Source organism: Anas platyrhynchos, chromosome 18 (genome assembly GCF_047663525.1).
Source record: "Anas platyrhynchos isolate ZD024472 breed Pekin duck chromosome 18, IASCAAS_PekinDuck_T2T, whole genome shotgun sequence".
Taxonomy (NCBI): domain Eukaryota; kingdom Metazoa; phylum Chordata; class Aves; order Anseriformes; family Anatidae; genus Anas; species Anas platyrhynchos.
In genome coordinates this window covers 10,642,508-10,657,621 of record NC_092604.1, presented here as the reverse complement: position 1 = coordinate 10,657,621, position 15,114 = coordinate 10,642,508, and the positions used below count along the sequence as shown (strand labels likewise).

At 58.1% G+C, this 15,114-nt stretch overlaps 2 protein-coding genes across 5 annotated transcripts; one reads left to right on the top strand and one right to left on the bottom strand.

Moving 5' to 3' along the window:
• Positions 1-3,970: 3,970 nt before the first annotated feature.
• NTMT1 (N-terminal Xaa-Pro-Lys N-methyltransferase 1) lies at positions 3,971-6,838 on the top strand. Of its 4 annotated transcripts, none has more exons than XM_027470844.3 (5): positions 3,971-4,045; positions 4,622-4,669; positions 5,439-5,621; positions 5,742-5,994; positions 6,320-6,838. In XM_027470844.3, the coding sequence occupies exons 3-5, from the start codon at positions 5,460-5,462 to the stop codon at positions 6,574-6,576; spliced, it is 672 nt and encodes a 223-aa protein (XP_027326645.1). In that variant the 5' UTR covers positions 3,971-4,045; positions 4,622-4,669; positions 5,439-5,459; the 3' UTR covers positions 6,577-6,838. The 4 variants fall into 4 exon arrangements, with proteins under 4 accessions (XP_027326645.1, XP_027326646.1, XP_071881568.1 ...); XM_027470845.3 differs by having other exon boundaries at positions 3,979-4,024; XM_072025467.1 differs by lacking the exon at positions 3,971-4,045 and adding an exon at positions 4,120-4,205.
• A 705-nt stretch (positions 6,839-7,543) lies between these two features.
• ASB6 (ankyrin repeat and SOCS box containing 6) lies at positions 7,544-11,990 on the bottom strand. The gene is made up of 7 exons (XM_038164906.2): positions 11,858-11,990; positions 11,220-11,435; positions 10,771-10,952; positions 10,587-10,693; positions 10,158-10,266; positions 9,968-10,054; positions 7,544-9,471 (listed from the first exon to the last, which is right to left on the bottom strand). Exons 2-7 carry the CDS (start codon positions 11,330-11,332, stop codon positions 8,795-8,797), a joined length of 1,275 nt encoding a protein of 424 aa, XP_038020834.1. The 5' UTR covers positions 11,333-11,435; positions 11,858-11,990; the 3' UTR covers positions 7,544-8,794.
• Positions 11,991-15,114: the final 3,124 nt, after the last annotated feature.

Here is a 15,114-nt window from a genome sequence, read left to right as displayed (position 1 = left end):
ACGCCGAGCGCTTTATTTTTAGTCCCGGTTTAGCAAGTATTAATTAATAAGAGTGTGCATGCTAATGCTGGAACGACACAAACTGCAGCGCCCGAAACGAGTATTTGGGGCTTGCCTGAGCAAGGATTTACGGCCGCATGGGTTAATGGGTGCTAAAGCATTGCTCAGACTGCAGGGACGGGCTGACAAGGTGCTGCCGCCGAGCCCCCATCATCGGGGTGCTCGGGGCCACGCTCTGACTCCCCCGTGCAGCACCCAAAATTGGTGGGAGGCTTTGCAAAACGCGTTTCACTTTGCTCTGTCCCAGGTGGGGCTGCACTGTGTGGGTCACGCCTTGCAGAAGGGTTTACCCATGGAGCCACCAGAAAGTCATCAGGACCTACAGGGAAACTCCATCCCATGGGGGCACGAGCAAAGCCCGTGCCAAAGCCTGAGGCTGCTGCTCTCTTTCCCTCTCCGGGGCAGCTGGGGGCTCCTGCTCACCCCAGGGTGCTGTTTCGGAAGGGGACAGAGCAGTGTGAGCACGCAGGGAGGTGTCACATTGCTGGGTACCACGACGCCGTGGCTCAGTGGAGGTGTTACAGGGGAAAATGTGTTGCATCAGGGCTCAGAAGTGGAAGAAAACCCCAGTTTGGGGGGTTTGGGTGCCCCACCAGAGCCACACATTTTTTGGGGAGATTCTGAGTGCTTGGCTGCCGCCACCCGAAACCATTGGGAATTAGGGTGAAATATTGAGCCCTGCATCCAAACCAGCAGCGTGCCCCTGCCCCAGCGTGCTGGCAGTGGTCAGCTTTGTCACATAGAGCACAGGGGCTGCACGAGAAGCCCACGGCCTCACCAAAGCCCCAGGGGATTCAGGAGCCTTCCCGCGGGCTGCAGGGTGGCCCCGGCACGGGCAGGGGTCAGCTCCCCGAGCGTCACCTCCCCAACGCTGCTCTGCAGCGGCTCGGCTCCTAGCATAGAATTTTAATTTGGTTAGTTGAGTTCTTTAAACAGTGTGAACTTGCTAAGTGCCTTGCATATTTTATACTCCTGAGTAACATTTATCAAACAGAGAGTACAATTAATCAAACGGGGAGCGGTGTAACTCGGAGCAGTTCGCCTTCACCCACCTCTCTCCCTCCGTGCCGCCGCCTCTCCCTCCCCTCTGCCCCTCACCGTGTGCCGGGGCCGTGTCACCGTCCCCGAGCTGGGACACGAGGGATGCTCGGAGTGCTCACCATGGCTCTGCTGATCAGACGCGATGCTGCACCCTACGCGCACTCTCTTGCTCGCTTGCTCTTTCTCCCTCCCTCCCCACCACACCAGGCATACATATTAAAAAGTTTTATCTATGTACACATAGTTTCTGTGTGTATATGTGCATATGTATGCATGTACCCGTATACTTACATGTATATCTGATTATCTGGTGTATAAAAATATCTGGATGTAGGCATGGTGTATGCAGTACATCTACAGCCATGTATATGCATGTACCCACAAGTGTTTGTATGGATATACAAAGTCCAAGTGCCCTATGGAGATGTATATACATGCACACATATACATGGTATTATAATGTTATACACACGGTCTATGGAGATAATTTATATATATATTATGTTATATAAATATATATTTATATATATATAACATATATATAAATATACACATATATACATATATATACACATACATATATACATATTTATATATATGTTTATATATATACATTATGTTATCTATTATCTGGTATCTAGTATATAACGTATAAATAGTATAAAACGTATAGTACAAAGTATCTCATATATAGCTTATAATATAAAATGTATAGCATATAGTATAGGGTAAATAGTATATAGCTTATAGTATAAGGCAGTATCAAGTAAAATATAGTATATACTATATACATACCTATATATATACTATATATATATACACTATACCTATATAGTATATATATAGGTATGTATATAGTATATAGTGTGTATATATATAGTATATAGTGTATATACTATATATATAGTATATATTCTATATATATACTATATATATAGTATATATACTATATATATATACTATATATACTATATATATAGTGTGTATATATATAGTATATAGTATATACTATATAGTGTATAACATATAACATATAGCACATAGCACATAGCATAGACTACACTTCTCATGTAATAAATCGATTTTATATACTTAGAGCTGCCGGGCTCCAGACAAACAGCAAAGGGACGCACACGGTGAGGGCAGGGGCACCCAAACCAGTCACATTTCAGCTCTTGGGGACGCGGGGACAAAGCCCCGGCTGCACCGGGCAGACACCGGTACGGGGAGTCACTGGGTTTTGCACAACCCAGCCGGGAGCGGGGCAAAACGGGCCGCAGGGCCAGGGCCTTGGGCTGGGGAGGGGATATTTGGGGTTTGCTGTGAAATGGGGGATTTTCATTAAAAAAATAAAACGCAACTCTATGCACAGCTTTTTCTTTCTGTTGGGTAAAATCGTGAGGGCCGTTGGTCTGGCACAGCCAGCACTGGGTGAGGAGGGCAAGCTGCTGCCTTCTGGAACCTTCCACATTCAGAGAGGCGAAGCCCCCACCGCCCCCCTCCTGTCCTCGGGGGTCTCCACAGCCCTCAGGGTTTTTGGGGCAGCAATTTGGGGGCAATTTCCCATTATTCAGACTGGGTGCTGGGGCCCTGTGGTGTCTCTGGGGCCTTGTCCTGGTCCGGGTGTCCATGGATGCTTAGGGGTGTTTGGCCCATTTCTATTTCTGTTTGTTTTTCGTTTGTTTTTTTTTGTTTGTTTTTGTCATAATTTTGGGCCAGGCTCCACAACCGGCCTCCGTGTTAAGGTTGTGGGAGCAAAGGGGGGTGTCGGGGGTGGGATGGGTGCAGAGGCAGCAGGGGGGCAGCGGCGGGATGGGGCGAGGGGAGGCAAAAATGGGGGGGTTTGGGGCATGGTGGGGGGAGAAGGTGGGCTTTGTGGGGAGAGGTGACGGGATGAGGGGGGACAGGATGAGAGGGGACAGGACGGGGGGTGACGGGATGAGGGGTGACGGGATGGGGGGTGACAGGATGGGGGGTGACAGATTGAGGGGTGACAGGCTGGGGGGTGACAGAGTGAGGGGTGACAGAGTGAGGGGTGACAGAGTGAGGGGTGACAGGACAGGGGGTGACAGGATGGGGGGTGACGGGCTGGGGGGTGACAGACTGAGGGGTGACAGAGTGAGGGGTGGAAGACCAGGGGGTGACAGGCCAAGGGGTGACAGGCTGGTGGGTGACAGGCTGAGGGGTGAAAGACTGAGGGGTGACAAGAGGGGGGGTAACAGACCAGGGGGTGACAGGCTGGGGGGTGACAGGCTGGGGGGTGACAAGACAGGGGGTGACAGACTGGGGGGTGACGGGCTGGGGGTGACAAACTGGGGGGTGACAGGACATGGGGTGACAGACTGGGGGGTGACAGGACAGGGGGTGACAGGCTGGGGGGTGACAGAGTGAGGGGTGACAGGCTGATGGGCTGAGAGGTGACAGACTGGGGGGTGACAGGATAGGGGGTGACAGACCAGGGGGTGACAGGGTGAGGGGTGACAGGCTGGGGGGTGACGGGCTGGGGGGTGACAGACCGGGGGTGACAGGCGGGGGTCTTTTAAGCACTGCAGTGCCACCCCCCGCGTGTGGCCACCCCCCGTTCCCGTGCCCCCCCCCCCCAGCAGCAGCCGCTGCCCGCCGGAGCCCCCCCAGCTCCTCCTCCAGCGGGGCAACAGCGGCACCGCGCGGCCGGGGGGGGGCACGGCTCCCGGGGGGACGGGACAGCACCGGGACCACGGTGCCCCCCCCACCCCCACCGGACCCCCCCCTTCCTTAGAGCCCCGTTCGGAGCCCCCCACCCTTAATACCCCCCCTCCCCCCCCGTTGCCCGGTGCTCCCCCCCCCCACCCCCCCCCCGCCGGTAACGGAGGGAGGCCCCGCCCCCCCCCAGCCCCCCCCCCCCCCCCCGTCGCGGTGACGTCACGGGGAGCGCCGCCGCCCGGTGGGTGCCCGTGGCCGCCCGGTGAGGGGGGGGGGGAGGGAAACGGAGGGGATTTTTGGGGAAGGGAGGGGGGGGGGCACCGGGGGGAGCGGGTACGGGGTTGGGGGGTGGGGGGGGAGAAGGGGAAGCACCGGGAGCCCCACACCGGGACCCCCCCCGCACACACCGGGGCCACACCGAGGTAGGGGGGGTGGGGGGGGCACGTTTAGGCCTCGCTGCCTCACCAGCCCCCCCCACACAACCCCTCCGGTTTGTGCCCCCTCCCCCAGCACAGGGACCCCCCCACACACAGCGTCCCCCAAGTGGGTGGGGGGGGGGGGCAGGGGCACTCCCCCCCCCCCCCCAGGCCCCTGAGGTGGGGGTGTAGGCAACGGGGGGGGGTCCCCAGGCCTGAAACCAGGCCCCCTCCCCAGCCTGCAGCCCACCCAGATTTGGGTATTCCCCCCCAAAACGGGGTTGTGGGGCCAGGGGGTGCCCACAGGGTCCCCATGGGGTCTGGGGGGGGGTCTCACCTCCACCTCCTCCGGGCCGCAGTTGGTTCCCCCCCCCCCACCTGCAGTATTTTGGGGCTAAAAACCTGTTTTTTTCTCCCCCTAGAGCCCAGCGCAGAGCAGCTCCGCGCCAAGCTGGCCCCCCAGGAGTGAGGTGAGGTCCTTGGGGGTCTCCAAACCCACCCCGAGCCCCCCCGGGGAAGGTTTTGGGGTGCTCTGACACCACGAACCCCTCGTATTTCTGTCTGTGGAGGTGGTGGAAGGGGATGAATTTAGCCTTGGGCCACCTCAAATCTCGCTGCTAATCCCCCCCGGCGTTAATCAGACCCCCGGGGGGGTGAGTTATGGGGTGTCCGGGGGGATTTATGGCTCGTAGGGCTGATTTAGAGCCTGGTTTTGTTATATCGCAAAAATCTTAGCTCACGGGCACGGCTGAGATTTATGGCCCTCGGGGAGGTGCTTGGGGGGACTTCCAGCAACTCCCCCTGGACCTGGAGGTGAGCAATGGGGCTGCCCCCACCCAGTGGGGTTTTGACCTGTTAATGCTCTTAAAATGGAAAGAGAGGAGGCAGAAAAGGTGAAAAAAAAAAAAAATGGGAATTTTGGGGGTATGTTGGGTATTTTGGAGACCCTCCCTGCCCGGGAGGGTCTCCAAAACTCTCCAGCATTGAGGTCCTTGTTCCTGCTTGTTGTTCCTAGAAGTTTTTAGGGTTTGAAGCATCCCTGGTGGGAGGGAAAGGGGTGTCAGGCACATGTTGGGATGCTCAGAGAGCTGATCCCACAGCCGTGACACCGAGCTGGGGATGGCGGTGGTGCTGTCCCACTGTGAGGCTCACCAGGAGCCCTACCTGGGTTGGGGGGCTTCACGTTGGGGGGGCTTCTTTGTTCCTGACCCGTGTTTTTTCCCCCTTCTGGAAGAGCAGCGAGTCCCCCGCTGGGCCAGCATGTCGAGCGAGGTGGTGGAGGACGAGTTTGAGTTCTACTCCAAGGCGGAGAAGTACTGGAAGGACGTGCCCGCCACGGTGGACGGCATGCTGGGGGGCTACGGCCACATCTCCAGCATCGACATCAACAGCTCCAGGAAATTCCTGCAGCGCTTCCTGCGGGTAGGTAACACGGGACCAGGTGCTCCCAAAGCCCCGTTCCTTCTCCTGGCGTGGAGCTGGGCTCTTCCCTGCACGGTTGCCTCACCGTGGAGCTCAGCCCCTCGTGGTTTTTGTTCCCAGGATGGTCCCAACAGGACGGGGACGACCCGAGCTCTGGACTGCGGGGCGGGCATCGGCCGCATCACCAAGTGGCTGCTGCTGCCCCTCTTCAAGACGGTGGACATGGTGGACGTGACGGAGGATTTCCTCACCAAGGCCAAGAGCTACCTGGGCGAGGAGGGCAGGCGGGTGCGCAACTACTTCTGCTGCGGCCTCCAGGACTTCAGCCCCGAGCCCAACTCCTACGATGTCATCTGGATCCAGTGGGTCATCGGTGAGGGGTGCTCCGTGGCCTGTCCTCTCCCCGTCCAACCCCACGGGCACCAGGGCGGGCTGGGATTGGGATCTGCCCCGTGGAGGGTGTCACACTGTAGGGTCTTTTTCCCCAAACCCTCAATACCAGGGCGTGGGTGGGACAGAGTTGGACTGAGCCCATGGGATGCAAGTTGGACGCCCCCAAGCTCTCCCTTGAAAATAGCTCAAATATTTTGACTGCTTGGAGCAGGAGGGATCCTAACAGCCTCCCCTTCTCCATCACGCTGCCCGGGGAGGGGGTCTCACACCCGCTAACCCCCCTCTCTGCTCTGCTCCCCCCCCAGGACACCTGACGGACAACCACCTCTCCGATTTCCTGAAGCGGTGCCGCGCCGGGCTGCGGCCCAACGGCATCGTGGTCATCAAGGACAACATGGCTCAGGAGGGCGTGATCATGGACGATGTGGACAGCAGCGTCTGCAGGGACCTGGACGTGGTCCGCAAGATCATCCGCCGCGCCGGGCTGCACCTCCTGGCCGAGGAACGCCAGGAGAACTTCCCCGATGAGATCTACCACGTCTACACCTTCGCCATGAGATGAGGCTGCCTGGTGGCCGGAGGGGGGGTCTCTCTCTCTCTCTCCAAGGCCAGCTCGGAGCAGCAAAGGCAAGGACAGAAGGTCCTGCCGGGGCCGGGCGAGGACCGTGTGCCTTCACCGCCGAGGGGTGGCCGGGGGGCGTCGCGACTCCCTCTCCTCCGGGGCTGGTGGCGAGGAGGGGGCTTTGTCTTCCAAAGTTGCTGCTGGTTGTGGAAAAAAAAAAAAAAAAAGAGGTGCTTGCCAAATACACGCTCCTGCTGTCACACTCCTGCACGTGGGCTTTGTCAGGCGCAGCGCCGTGGTTTGAGGCCACGCTCGGGGGCTCTGCCCAGCACTGCTCGCTCCTTGGGCACCCGTGGGTGCTCCCTGCTTCACCAGGGGCTTGGTGTGGCTGTGACGGGCTGGAGTTTTTGGAGTTTTGGGAGTCGCGTGGGAGTTTGCCCCTTTTCCCGCTCCCGAGCTCGCTGCTGCTCACAGAAGTGAGGGTTTAACTCAGCAACAAGCTGGGTAAAGCAAATGGGAGAACCCCGTGGTGTTTCCTCGCAGTGGGCTTCAGCTTCTGGGGCTCTGAGTTGGGTTTTAAACCCATCAGCAGGCCTCCCACGTGCACAGCAAAAGAGAAGGGAGCTGTAATCCTGGCTCCCTCGTGTTCTCCGGAGATGTGGTAGCGCAGACAAAGCCCTGCCTGACCTCCTGGAACACTTTTACCAGCCCCGGTGACCCTGAGGAGACATCCAGTGAGCACTCGGTGTTAGCTGGGCACCTGCTCCGAGCTGCCCCCCCACACCCTGGCACTGCTCCCCCGGCTTTGAACGCTCCCAGCTCTTCCCCTGCCACATCCAGAGCATTTCTGCCAAGCCTCCTCCCGTGCAATTCCTCCCACCCAGCACAGAGGTGAAACGAGCGGGCAGGTCCCACGCGGAGCCCTCGTCACCACCCCAACCCTCTGCAGAAGAAACGAGCCCCTCGCTGCTGTTACAAAAAGGCCTTGTTTAATCGCTCTTTTCCAAGGGATTTCACATTTTTTTGTTTTTGGACATCAGTTCCTCAGGACGCACAGCCCGGATTCCACAGGGTGGGAGAAGGTGAAGCACAGGAGCTGCCAGGAGGGCAGCGTGGGGAGACGCCCCTGCAGATCCCAGCTCTGCTTGCTGTGAATACCTGCCCACAGGAGAGGATTTCCTTCCCCTTCTGCATCTGTTCTGAGGGCAAGGCTCAGCTCCACGGCATCTTTTGGACTTCACAGGGATGCCCAGGAGCTGCCAGACGGCTGCGGCAGGCTGGGACGCGAGACCTTCCTGCCCAGTTCCTAAGGTCGGAGCTTTTTGTAGCAGCTTGGCAAGAAAACCCCGAGCTCTGCTGCAATTTTTTCTTCCTGGGCAGGAGGCGCTGGAGCTCGTGAAAGAGGAGCGTGTAAAAGGGACAGGAAGGAGCAAGGCACGGAGCAGTTTGCTGCCCAATCCTCCCTGCACACACAACACCAAAAACCAGCCACTTGTCTCAGAGCCCAGCGCCTCCAAGACGCATCCCCTGTGCCGAGAGGATCGAGTGCTCTTGGCTAAAGCTCTGAGGGCGCTCAGCAGCCGGGCTGCTGAAAGCACCACGTCGGGGCGCAGAGGCAGGGCCTGCCCCCATCACAGCAGAGCAGGAGGCACAGAACTGGATGCCAGTGCTCCCCTGGAGGGTCTGGCTGCACTTGGCACCTCTCCGTGCTGCTGCTCAGCCCCCGGGACAGGCAACACCTCTTCCTTTGGCACCCCGAGGTGTCTCACAGCTCTGCTCCTCGTCCAAGGCACTGCTTCGCCCACTGCAGAGCCAGCAGGGCTGGAAGGAGGGGAGCTGTGCAGCCACACTGCCCCGCTGCCCCTTCACCAAACACCCACACAAACTTTTCTCCCCAGTGTCTCCCTGATTTCCAGCTGCCCTCTTCACCCGCAGAGGGCCAACCTCCCCAACAAGGTGCCCCAAGAGTACCCCCCTGGGCTCCTTCTGGTGTAAAATTAAATCAAAATAAGCAGGTGTTCATCTCAGAGCCTCCACGGACGCGCGTGCAGCACCGTGCACGGAGAAGCACGGCCCTGAAACACAGCGGAGAGGCCCCGTGGGCACGGGGAGGGCAGCACCCCTCGCTGCAGGGAGACCCGGTGCAGAGCAGCGAGCTGCTGGCTGGCCACGGGCACCACGAGCGTGGAGAGGGGAGGTGGAGAGGCACCAGCCAGGCTCAGAGGTCCTCGTGCCCCACAGCAGTGTGGTCGATGAGCAGGTACCACTTCAGCCTGTCCGGAAGAGGTAGAGCTTTGATTTTAACATCTACAGGCCAAGGTTTAAGGCGCTGCCGGATAAAAACCCTGCAGAGATGTTTCAGTGCCTGGGGGGTGTGCTCCAGCTGCTTCAGGGAGCAGAAGAGAGTCTTGACCTTGTCCCCGTGGTACCTACAGCTGCTGGTGTTGACCTCAAAGTTGCTGGGCAGCCGGATGGCTTGCGAGCTGGCCATCATGAGCTCCAGCAGAGTCTGACCCTTCTGCAGGAGGTCTGCGTAGAAGCTGGCATCTTCGGAGACACTGAGGTGAGAGCAGAGGCACTCGAAGACGAGCTGGAAGCCCGACCAGCAGGCAGGGCCGTGGAGGCAGCAGTTGTAGGCAGCGCCCGACTCGAGGAGGAAGCGCAGGAGAGCAAAGTGGTGCTTGAAGTTGCTGAGGCAGAGATGGGTGAGGGATTCGGGGGCCGGGCACTCGCTGGGGTTGGCCCCGTGGGCCAGCAGCAGCTGGGCGACGCGGAAGCAGAAGCCATTTGTCACCCGCGCCTCCTCCGTGCTGCTGCACACCCCCTCGCCCAGCAGGAAGATGAGGGAGGTGAAGACGGTGTCGCCGTCCTTGGTGGTGGCCCTGACGTCTGCACCTGAGGGGAGACACGGAGAACGGAACTGGGAACGCAGAGAAACGGAGGGCACCCAGCACCAAACCCTCCTCTGCTCCCTTCTCCTTCCAGGGACGGGCCCAGGAGACCACAGAATTACCAGGGCCTCCCCCAGGCAGAACTTAAACACCAGGATGAGATCGTTGTCTCCCCAGTATGAGGAGCCCAACACGTGCTCCACGAGGAGCCACGCTGCAGGCTGTGATTTCTGAGAAAGACACTTCTCTCTTTATCCTATTTTACTTCCTGCCAGAAGCAAGAAGCAGAGAGCACGATTTCTGTATCTGATACGTTTGTCTAGGAAGCATCCTTTGGAAAAAATACAGCCAGAGAGACCAGGACAGCCCTAACCCTGCCTCTGCCAGGCTTTACTCTTGCTGAATCAGGAACGTGAAAGAGCTGGGAGGGCAGCACCCGCTGCCATACAAAGAATCAGCCTGGAGGGGCTTTTTGTGTGCAGAGGGGAGCTTGTCCTCACCTCCTTCCAGCAGCAGGCGGATGCTCTCGGTGTTGTGGATCTGGACGCCGTCGCTGCTGGCCAGGGCATGCAGCAAGGCTGTCTTTCCTGGGAGAAGACAGATAAAAAAAAAGAAGAGCTCCACCTAGAAATGCTCACCCCAGAAGCAGCTCCCTGCTCTCTGCAGGAGCACCCGGGGGGGCACACCCACCGTTTTTGTCGGCTGCGTTGACGTCAGCCCCCAGCTGAAGCAGCCTCTGGAGGCACGACAGCCGCTCGGGCTCCTCGCTGGCCAGATCAAGGGGACTGCTCTCATGGATCTGCAGAGATCGAGGGGGAAAAACACGAGCATTAACACCTATTTGTGAGCTCTTCTATAAAATCCATGCTAGGGCTTCATCACAGCCAACATCAGAGCGTTTATTTCACCCCAATCCCCTAAAATCAAGAGCGACAGCCCCTCCACAGCATCTCTGTGTCCACAGCTGGGTTAAACCAACCTCCTCCCACCCACCGCAGCAGGGACGGGTTTGTTTGGCCTAAAGCAGCCTCTCAGGAGGCCACCAACAGCAGGTGACAGACGAGGGGGGAGCTGTCCCCATACCAAGGGTGAGCCATGCCCGGGCAGCCAGGTCCGTACCCGGTCTCTGCGGTTGATGTCCGCCCCGTGGCGCACCAGCAGCTCCACCACGTCGGGCTGGTTGCGGAGCACCGCGATGTGCAGCGGGGTGTAGTAGGTGACGGGGTCTGGGGGCAAAAACACGCCGTGTTTTTTGGAGAAGGGAGCAGCCCCACATGCCCTCCCCCTTTCCCAGCGGCCGTACCTTCGAAGCTGAGGTCGGCGCCGAACTCCAGGAGGATTTCCGCGGCGGTGACGAGCCCCAGCTCGGTGACTTTCAGCAGGGCATAGCTCACGCCTTCCTGGTAGAAGGGGGAGTGGGTCTCCCTCTCCAAAACTCGCCTCACAGCCGAGAGCTGGCTCCTGTCGCTGCCCAGGCAGGCAGGGCTGGGGATGCACAGAGAGAGAGACGGTCACTCACCTGAGCATCACACGGCTCGGATGGGTTTGCAGAGGTCAAAGCAGCACCAAAGAGAAAGAAAAAGCCCTGCTCTCTCCTCTTGTCCTGCAACCTGGTGTGGTTTTATTGCCATAGGCAGGCTCCTGGGGAGCACACACAGCCCCGTGCTTGCGCTGCTACAACCCCACGCTCCCAAAGGTCCCAGGGACCACCAGCCCCCAGGGACAGCTCCGCTCCCAGCCCCATCCCGTTACCTCTCCAGCTCGCTCCGCCTCGCCGCGTCCTGCAGCGCCAGCAGCCCCAGGATCTCATCCACCAGGGGCTGGTACTCGAAGATGATCCTGCGGAAGCCGTGCAGGAAAGGCATGCTGCTCCCGCCCGGGGGGGCCCCTGCATGGCAGTGGCGCCTCGCCCCACGCAGGACTGTGGCAGGCAGACGCCAGCAGGGCCTGAATTCCACGGGATTCCTCCTGTGTTCAAACAAACGCGGGTTTGGAGTGATTTAACAGCTCAAAAACACCCCCAGCCCCTTTATAGCTTTATAAAAGCCCACAAAGGGCAGCGCAGCCCCCCCACACCCCTCGCCCTTATCTCCTGCGGGCAGCTCAGGGCAGAGCCGGGCCCGGGGCCGGCCCCACCCGCACAGGCCCAGGCCCCACACACAGGGCCGGGCCCCGGGGCCCTGCAGGCCCCTCACTGGGAGGGGCGACCCCCAAAACCCCCCAAACTCCCCCCAAAACTCCCCAATCCCCCCCAAAACTCCCCAAAACCCCAGGGTAGAGCCCGGAGCACGGCCCCAGGGGCTCCCAGCCACCCCCTGAGGCTCCCGAGGGTCCCACAAGGCCCCTGTGGGAGGGTCCCGGTGCCGCAGCCCCCCCTCCGCCACCCCCACCTGCCCCCCGCCGCCACCGCCACTGCCCGGAGCGGAAGCGGAAGCCGGCGGCTAAGCCCGGAGGGGGCGTGGCCTGGAGGGGGCGTGGCCTAACGGGGGGGGGGCGTGGCTTTGGGTGGGTATGGGCGTGGCGTGGCGGGAGGGGGCGTGGTCTAAGGGAGGGGGCGTGGTCAAATGGGGGCGTGGTCAAAGCAGGGGGCGTGGTCTGAAGGGGGCGTGGCCTGGTTCGCGCGCCCGCCAGGGGGCAGCAGAGGCCGCGCGGCAGGTGGGGAACGGCGGGGGGGGGGGGGGGGGGCGCGCACGTGGGAGGGGGTGCGCGCACGTGCACGCGCACCCCCCCTCCGTGCATATGCATGCGGTGCACGTGCACGCCCGGCCACGCACGTGCACACTCGTGCACGCGCACACAGGGTGCGCGTGCCCCCTCCCTGCCATTATTATTATTATTATTATTATTATTATTATTACTGTTTTTGTTATTTTTATTATTATTATTTATTTTTATTATTTATTTTTATTATTTATTTTTATTATTATTGTCATTCCGGTGGAATTTCCAGCTGCACGGAGCTCCAGAGAGCCAGCCCTAACCGAAACCGCCTCAAGTTTCCTATTTACTTTATTTATTTTATTTTATTTTATTTTATTTTATTTTATTTTATTTTATTATTTTTTATTTTTTATTTTATTTTATTTTATTTTATTTTATTTTATTTTATTTTATTTTATTTTATTATTCGGGTGATTTCTTTCATTCTGGCGGGGCGCTTCCAGGTTGTGGCATGAGGCACACGGGGCGAGGAGGCCGCCCTGCCTGGGCGCTTTTCTCCTGCCCCCATCCCCAAAACCCTCCGTGGATCCCCCCAAAACACCCCATGGCCCCCAAAACCCTCCATGGACCCCCAACCCCTCCGCGCACCGGGCATTGCCACCATCCCCATGCGCACAGCACCACCGGAGACCCCTCAGACCCAACCACCCCCGGAGGAAATTTCCCCATTTTGAGAAAATTCACCCCAAAATGGGACTGAGACAAAAAACTGACATTGGCGAGCAGGACACGAGGGGGACCCCGACCCCAAAGACCCCCCCGTGGGGTCACCGCGGGCGTCGTGCCGGTGCCCGGCCGGGATCAGCCCCGGCCTCCCCAGCGCCTTGGCGGGGCGGCGGGGGAAGAATGCGAGCTGGCGATCCATCAGGGAGACAGAGCAGCGGCGAGCCGAAGAAAGAGGGGCATTTTAGGAGGAAAGCCAGGGAAATTTGATCATTAAGAAATCCTCCTGGCTGTCTGGGGGAATTTAATTAAATTGCTGGAAAGGGCTGCGAGCACATCTGGATCCAATATGTGCAGCTTTGATTTTTTTCTTTCTTTCTTTCTTTTCTTTTTTTTTTTTTTTTTCTTCTTTTTTTTTTTTTTTAGTTCACTCTTTTCCCATCTCGCCGTTGAAGGGGGGTGAGGGGGGGGGGTTGTGGGGGTGTGGGGGGGGAATAAAAGGGAAATAGCAGAGCCACGGAGTATTGGTTCATCTGGGACTGGGATTCCTGGCAGGGAAAGAAAGAGCGAGAGAAAGAATGAGCGAAAAGAAAGAGACAGAACCGGGGGGGGAACGGGGAATGGGGGAGAAAAACCTTTACCACGGGCTGGGGGGGGGCACGATGCCACCAGGGACAAGGAGCTGGGGTGGGGGGGGGGGGCAAGGATGAGGCAAGAACCAAGCGTGGGGCACCCTTGGGTGCTGGCAGGGCTGGGAGCCACTCGTGGATGCTGAAACCCCTGCGGTGCCGGGGGGGGGTGCCCATATTTTGGGGGCCAAACCGAGCACGGTGCTTGCCCCGATGCCCCCCCACCCCGGTGGCCCCGAGCTGCCCCATCCTCGTGGGTCACCTCCAGCGCTGCGAGGTTTGGGGTGCTGCTGTGGGGACGGCTGACCCCATCCCCTGGGGGGGGGGCACAGAGGTGCCATCCCGAGGCTGTCCCAGCCTAATTTTGGGGAGGGGGCTCGGCACGGAGCAGGGCACAGCGGTGCCACCCACCCCGGGACCCTCTCCGTGTCCTGGCCAGGCACCGTCGGCCCCCGTCTCCATCCCGTGCGTCCTCCTCGTTACGGGGCACACAACCAGAAACCCTGGGGATGCGGGCACCCCAACCCAATTTCTTTGCAGAATAATATAAAAAGGGCAAGATTTGGGGAATATCGAGGAGAAGGAGCATTTTGGTACCGAAAGGAGCCCCGAGTGCACCGCGCAGCACCGGTGCCCGCGGCGCTCCCACCCAGCACGGCACAGCCACGGGACACCAGGAGCACCAGGAATCCCCTGGAAGGACATAAATCGAGATGAACCCAAATTGTCCTTTTTTTATTTTATTTTATTTTTTTTAAGGCACCCTCAGGGAGCTGAGCTTTGGTCCCCCGGCCCCTCTCGGCGGTGTCGGAGCGCTCGCCCCGCTCGGGTTTAGGCGCAGCAAACGTGCTTGGCTGCGTGTTCACCAAACGTGCTTTGCTCAGCACGGGCTGAGAGCCACCTTGCCAGCTCCGAGGTCCAGTTTTAATCGCTTAAAACGCATTTTTCCAAAAAAAAAAGAAAAAAAAAAAAAAAAAAGGAGAAGATCTCGCACGAGAGGCTTGGGGAACGACAGGAGAGCGGGTTTCAGACAAACGGGTCTAGCTTCAGATGCCTTGTGTGGCTGGCGGAGTTAAAAAAAAAAAAATGATGCTTAAAAAAAAAAAAAAAAGGCAAATCCTAGAGCTAAAAAGGAAATTGCATTAATACAGATTGTTTTATTTAAAAAAAGCAAACCCTGACCTCTACTTCAAAAAAGTCATTAGACATTCTCCTTCTGAAAGGCCGACAGGGGATATTACTGCAAGGCCAGTTAATTTCTCAATGACTTACTGTTCTTGCTCTGCTCATGGAAATGTGTAAAGAGTCGGAGGGTAATTTAAGGCACCCTGCAGAAAGGTGTGTAAATCTTTGCATGTCTAAAGAAACTTTACCAGACCGCTAGGATTGGGAAAAAGAAAATGCTTGCCCTCTTTTTTTTTTTTTTTTTTTCTCTCCCTCTCTTTTTTTTTTTTTCACTTTCCTTTGGAACTCCGATCCCCTTTGATCATAAAAAAGGTCATATTTCACCCAAAAAACTATCGGCAATCACAGGGCCCGAGGAAGTGCGAACCCGAGGGGGTTTCGCCGACGATTATTCCCCCCCGTTTAATTATTTAATGCCGGGGGCTGAGCGAAAGGCCTCTCCCCTGGAA

What these genes read in the sequence shown, in the direction of transcription:
- NTMT1 (XM_027470844.3), top strand. Translation starts at nt 5,460, where the DNA reads ATGTCGAGCGAGGTGGTGGAGGACGAGTTTGAGTTCTACTCCAAGGCG. An exon ending in TCCTGCAGCGCTTCCTGCGG is followed by an intron (nt 5,622 to 5,741) that starts GTAGGTAACACG and finishes TTTTGTTCCCAG; the next exon opens with GATGGTCCCAACAGGACGGG. An exon ending in CTGGATCCAGTGGGTCATCG is followed by an intron (nt 5,995 to 6,319) that starts GTGAGGGGTGCT and finishes CTCCCCCCCCAG; the next exon opens with GACACCTGACGGACAACCAC.
- ASB6 (XM_038164906.2), bottom strand. Translation starts at nt 11,332, where the DNA reads ATGCCTTTCCTGCACGGCTTCCGCAGGATCATCTTCGAGTACCAGCCC. An exon ending in AGGCGGAGCGAGCTGGAGAG is followed by an intron (nt 10,953 to 11,219) that starts GTAACGGGATGG and finishes GTGCATCCCCAG; the next exon opens with CCCTGCCTGCCTGGGCAGCG. An exon ending in ACATCAACCGCAGAGACCGG is followed by an intron (nt 10,267 to 10,586) that starts GTACGGACCTGG and finishes CGATCTCTGCAG; the next exon opens with ATCCATGAGAGCAGTCCCCT.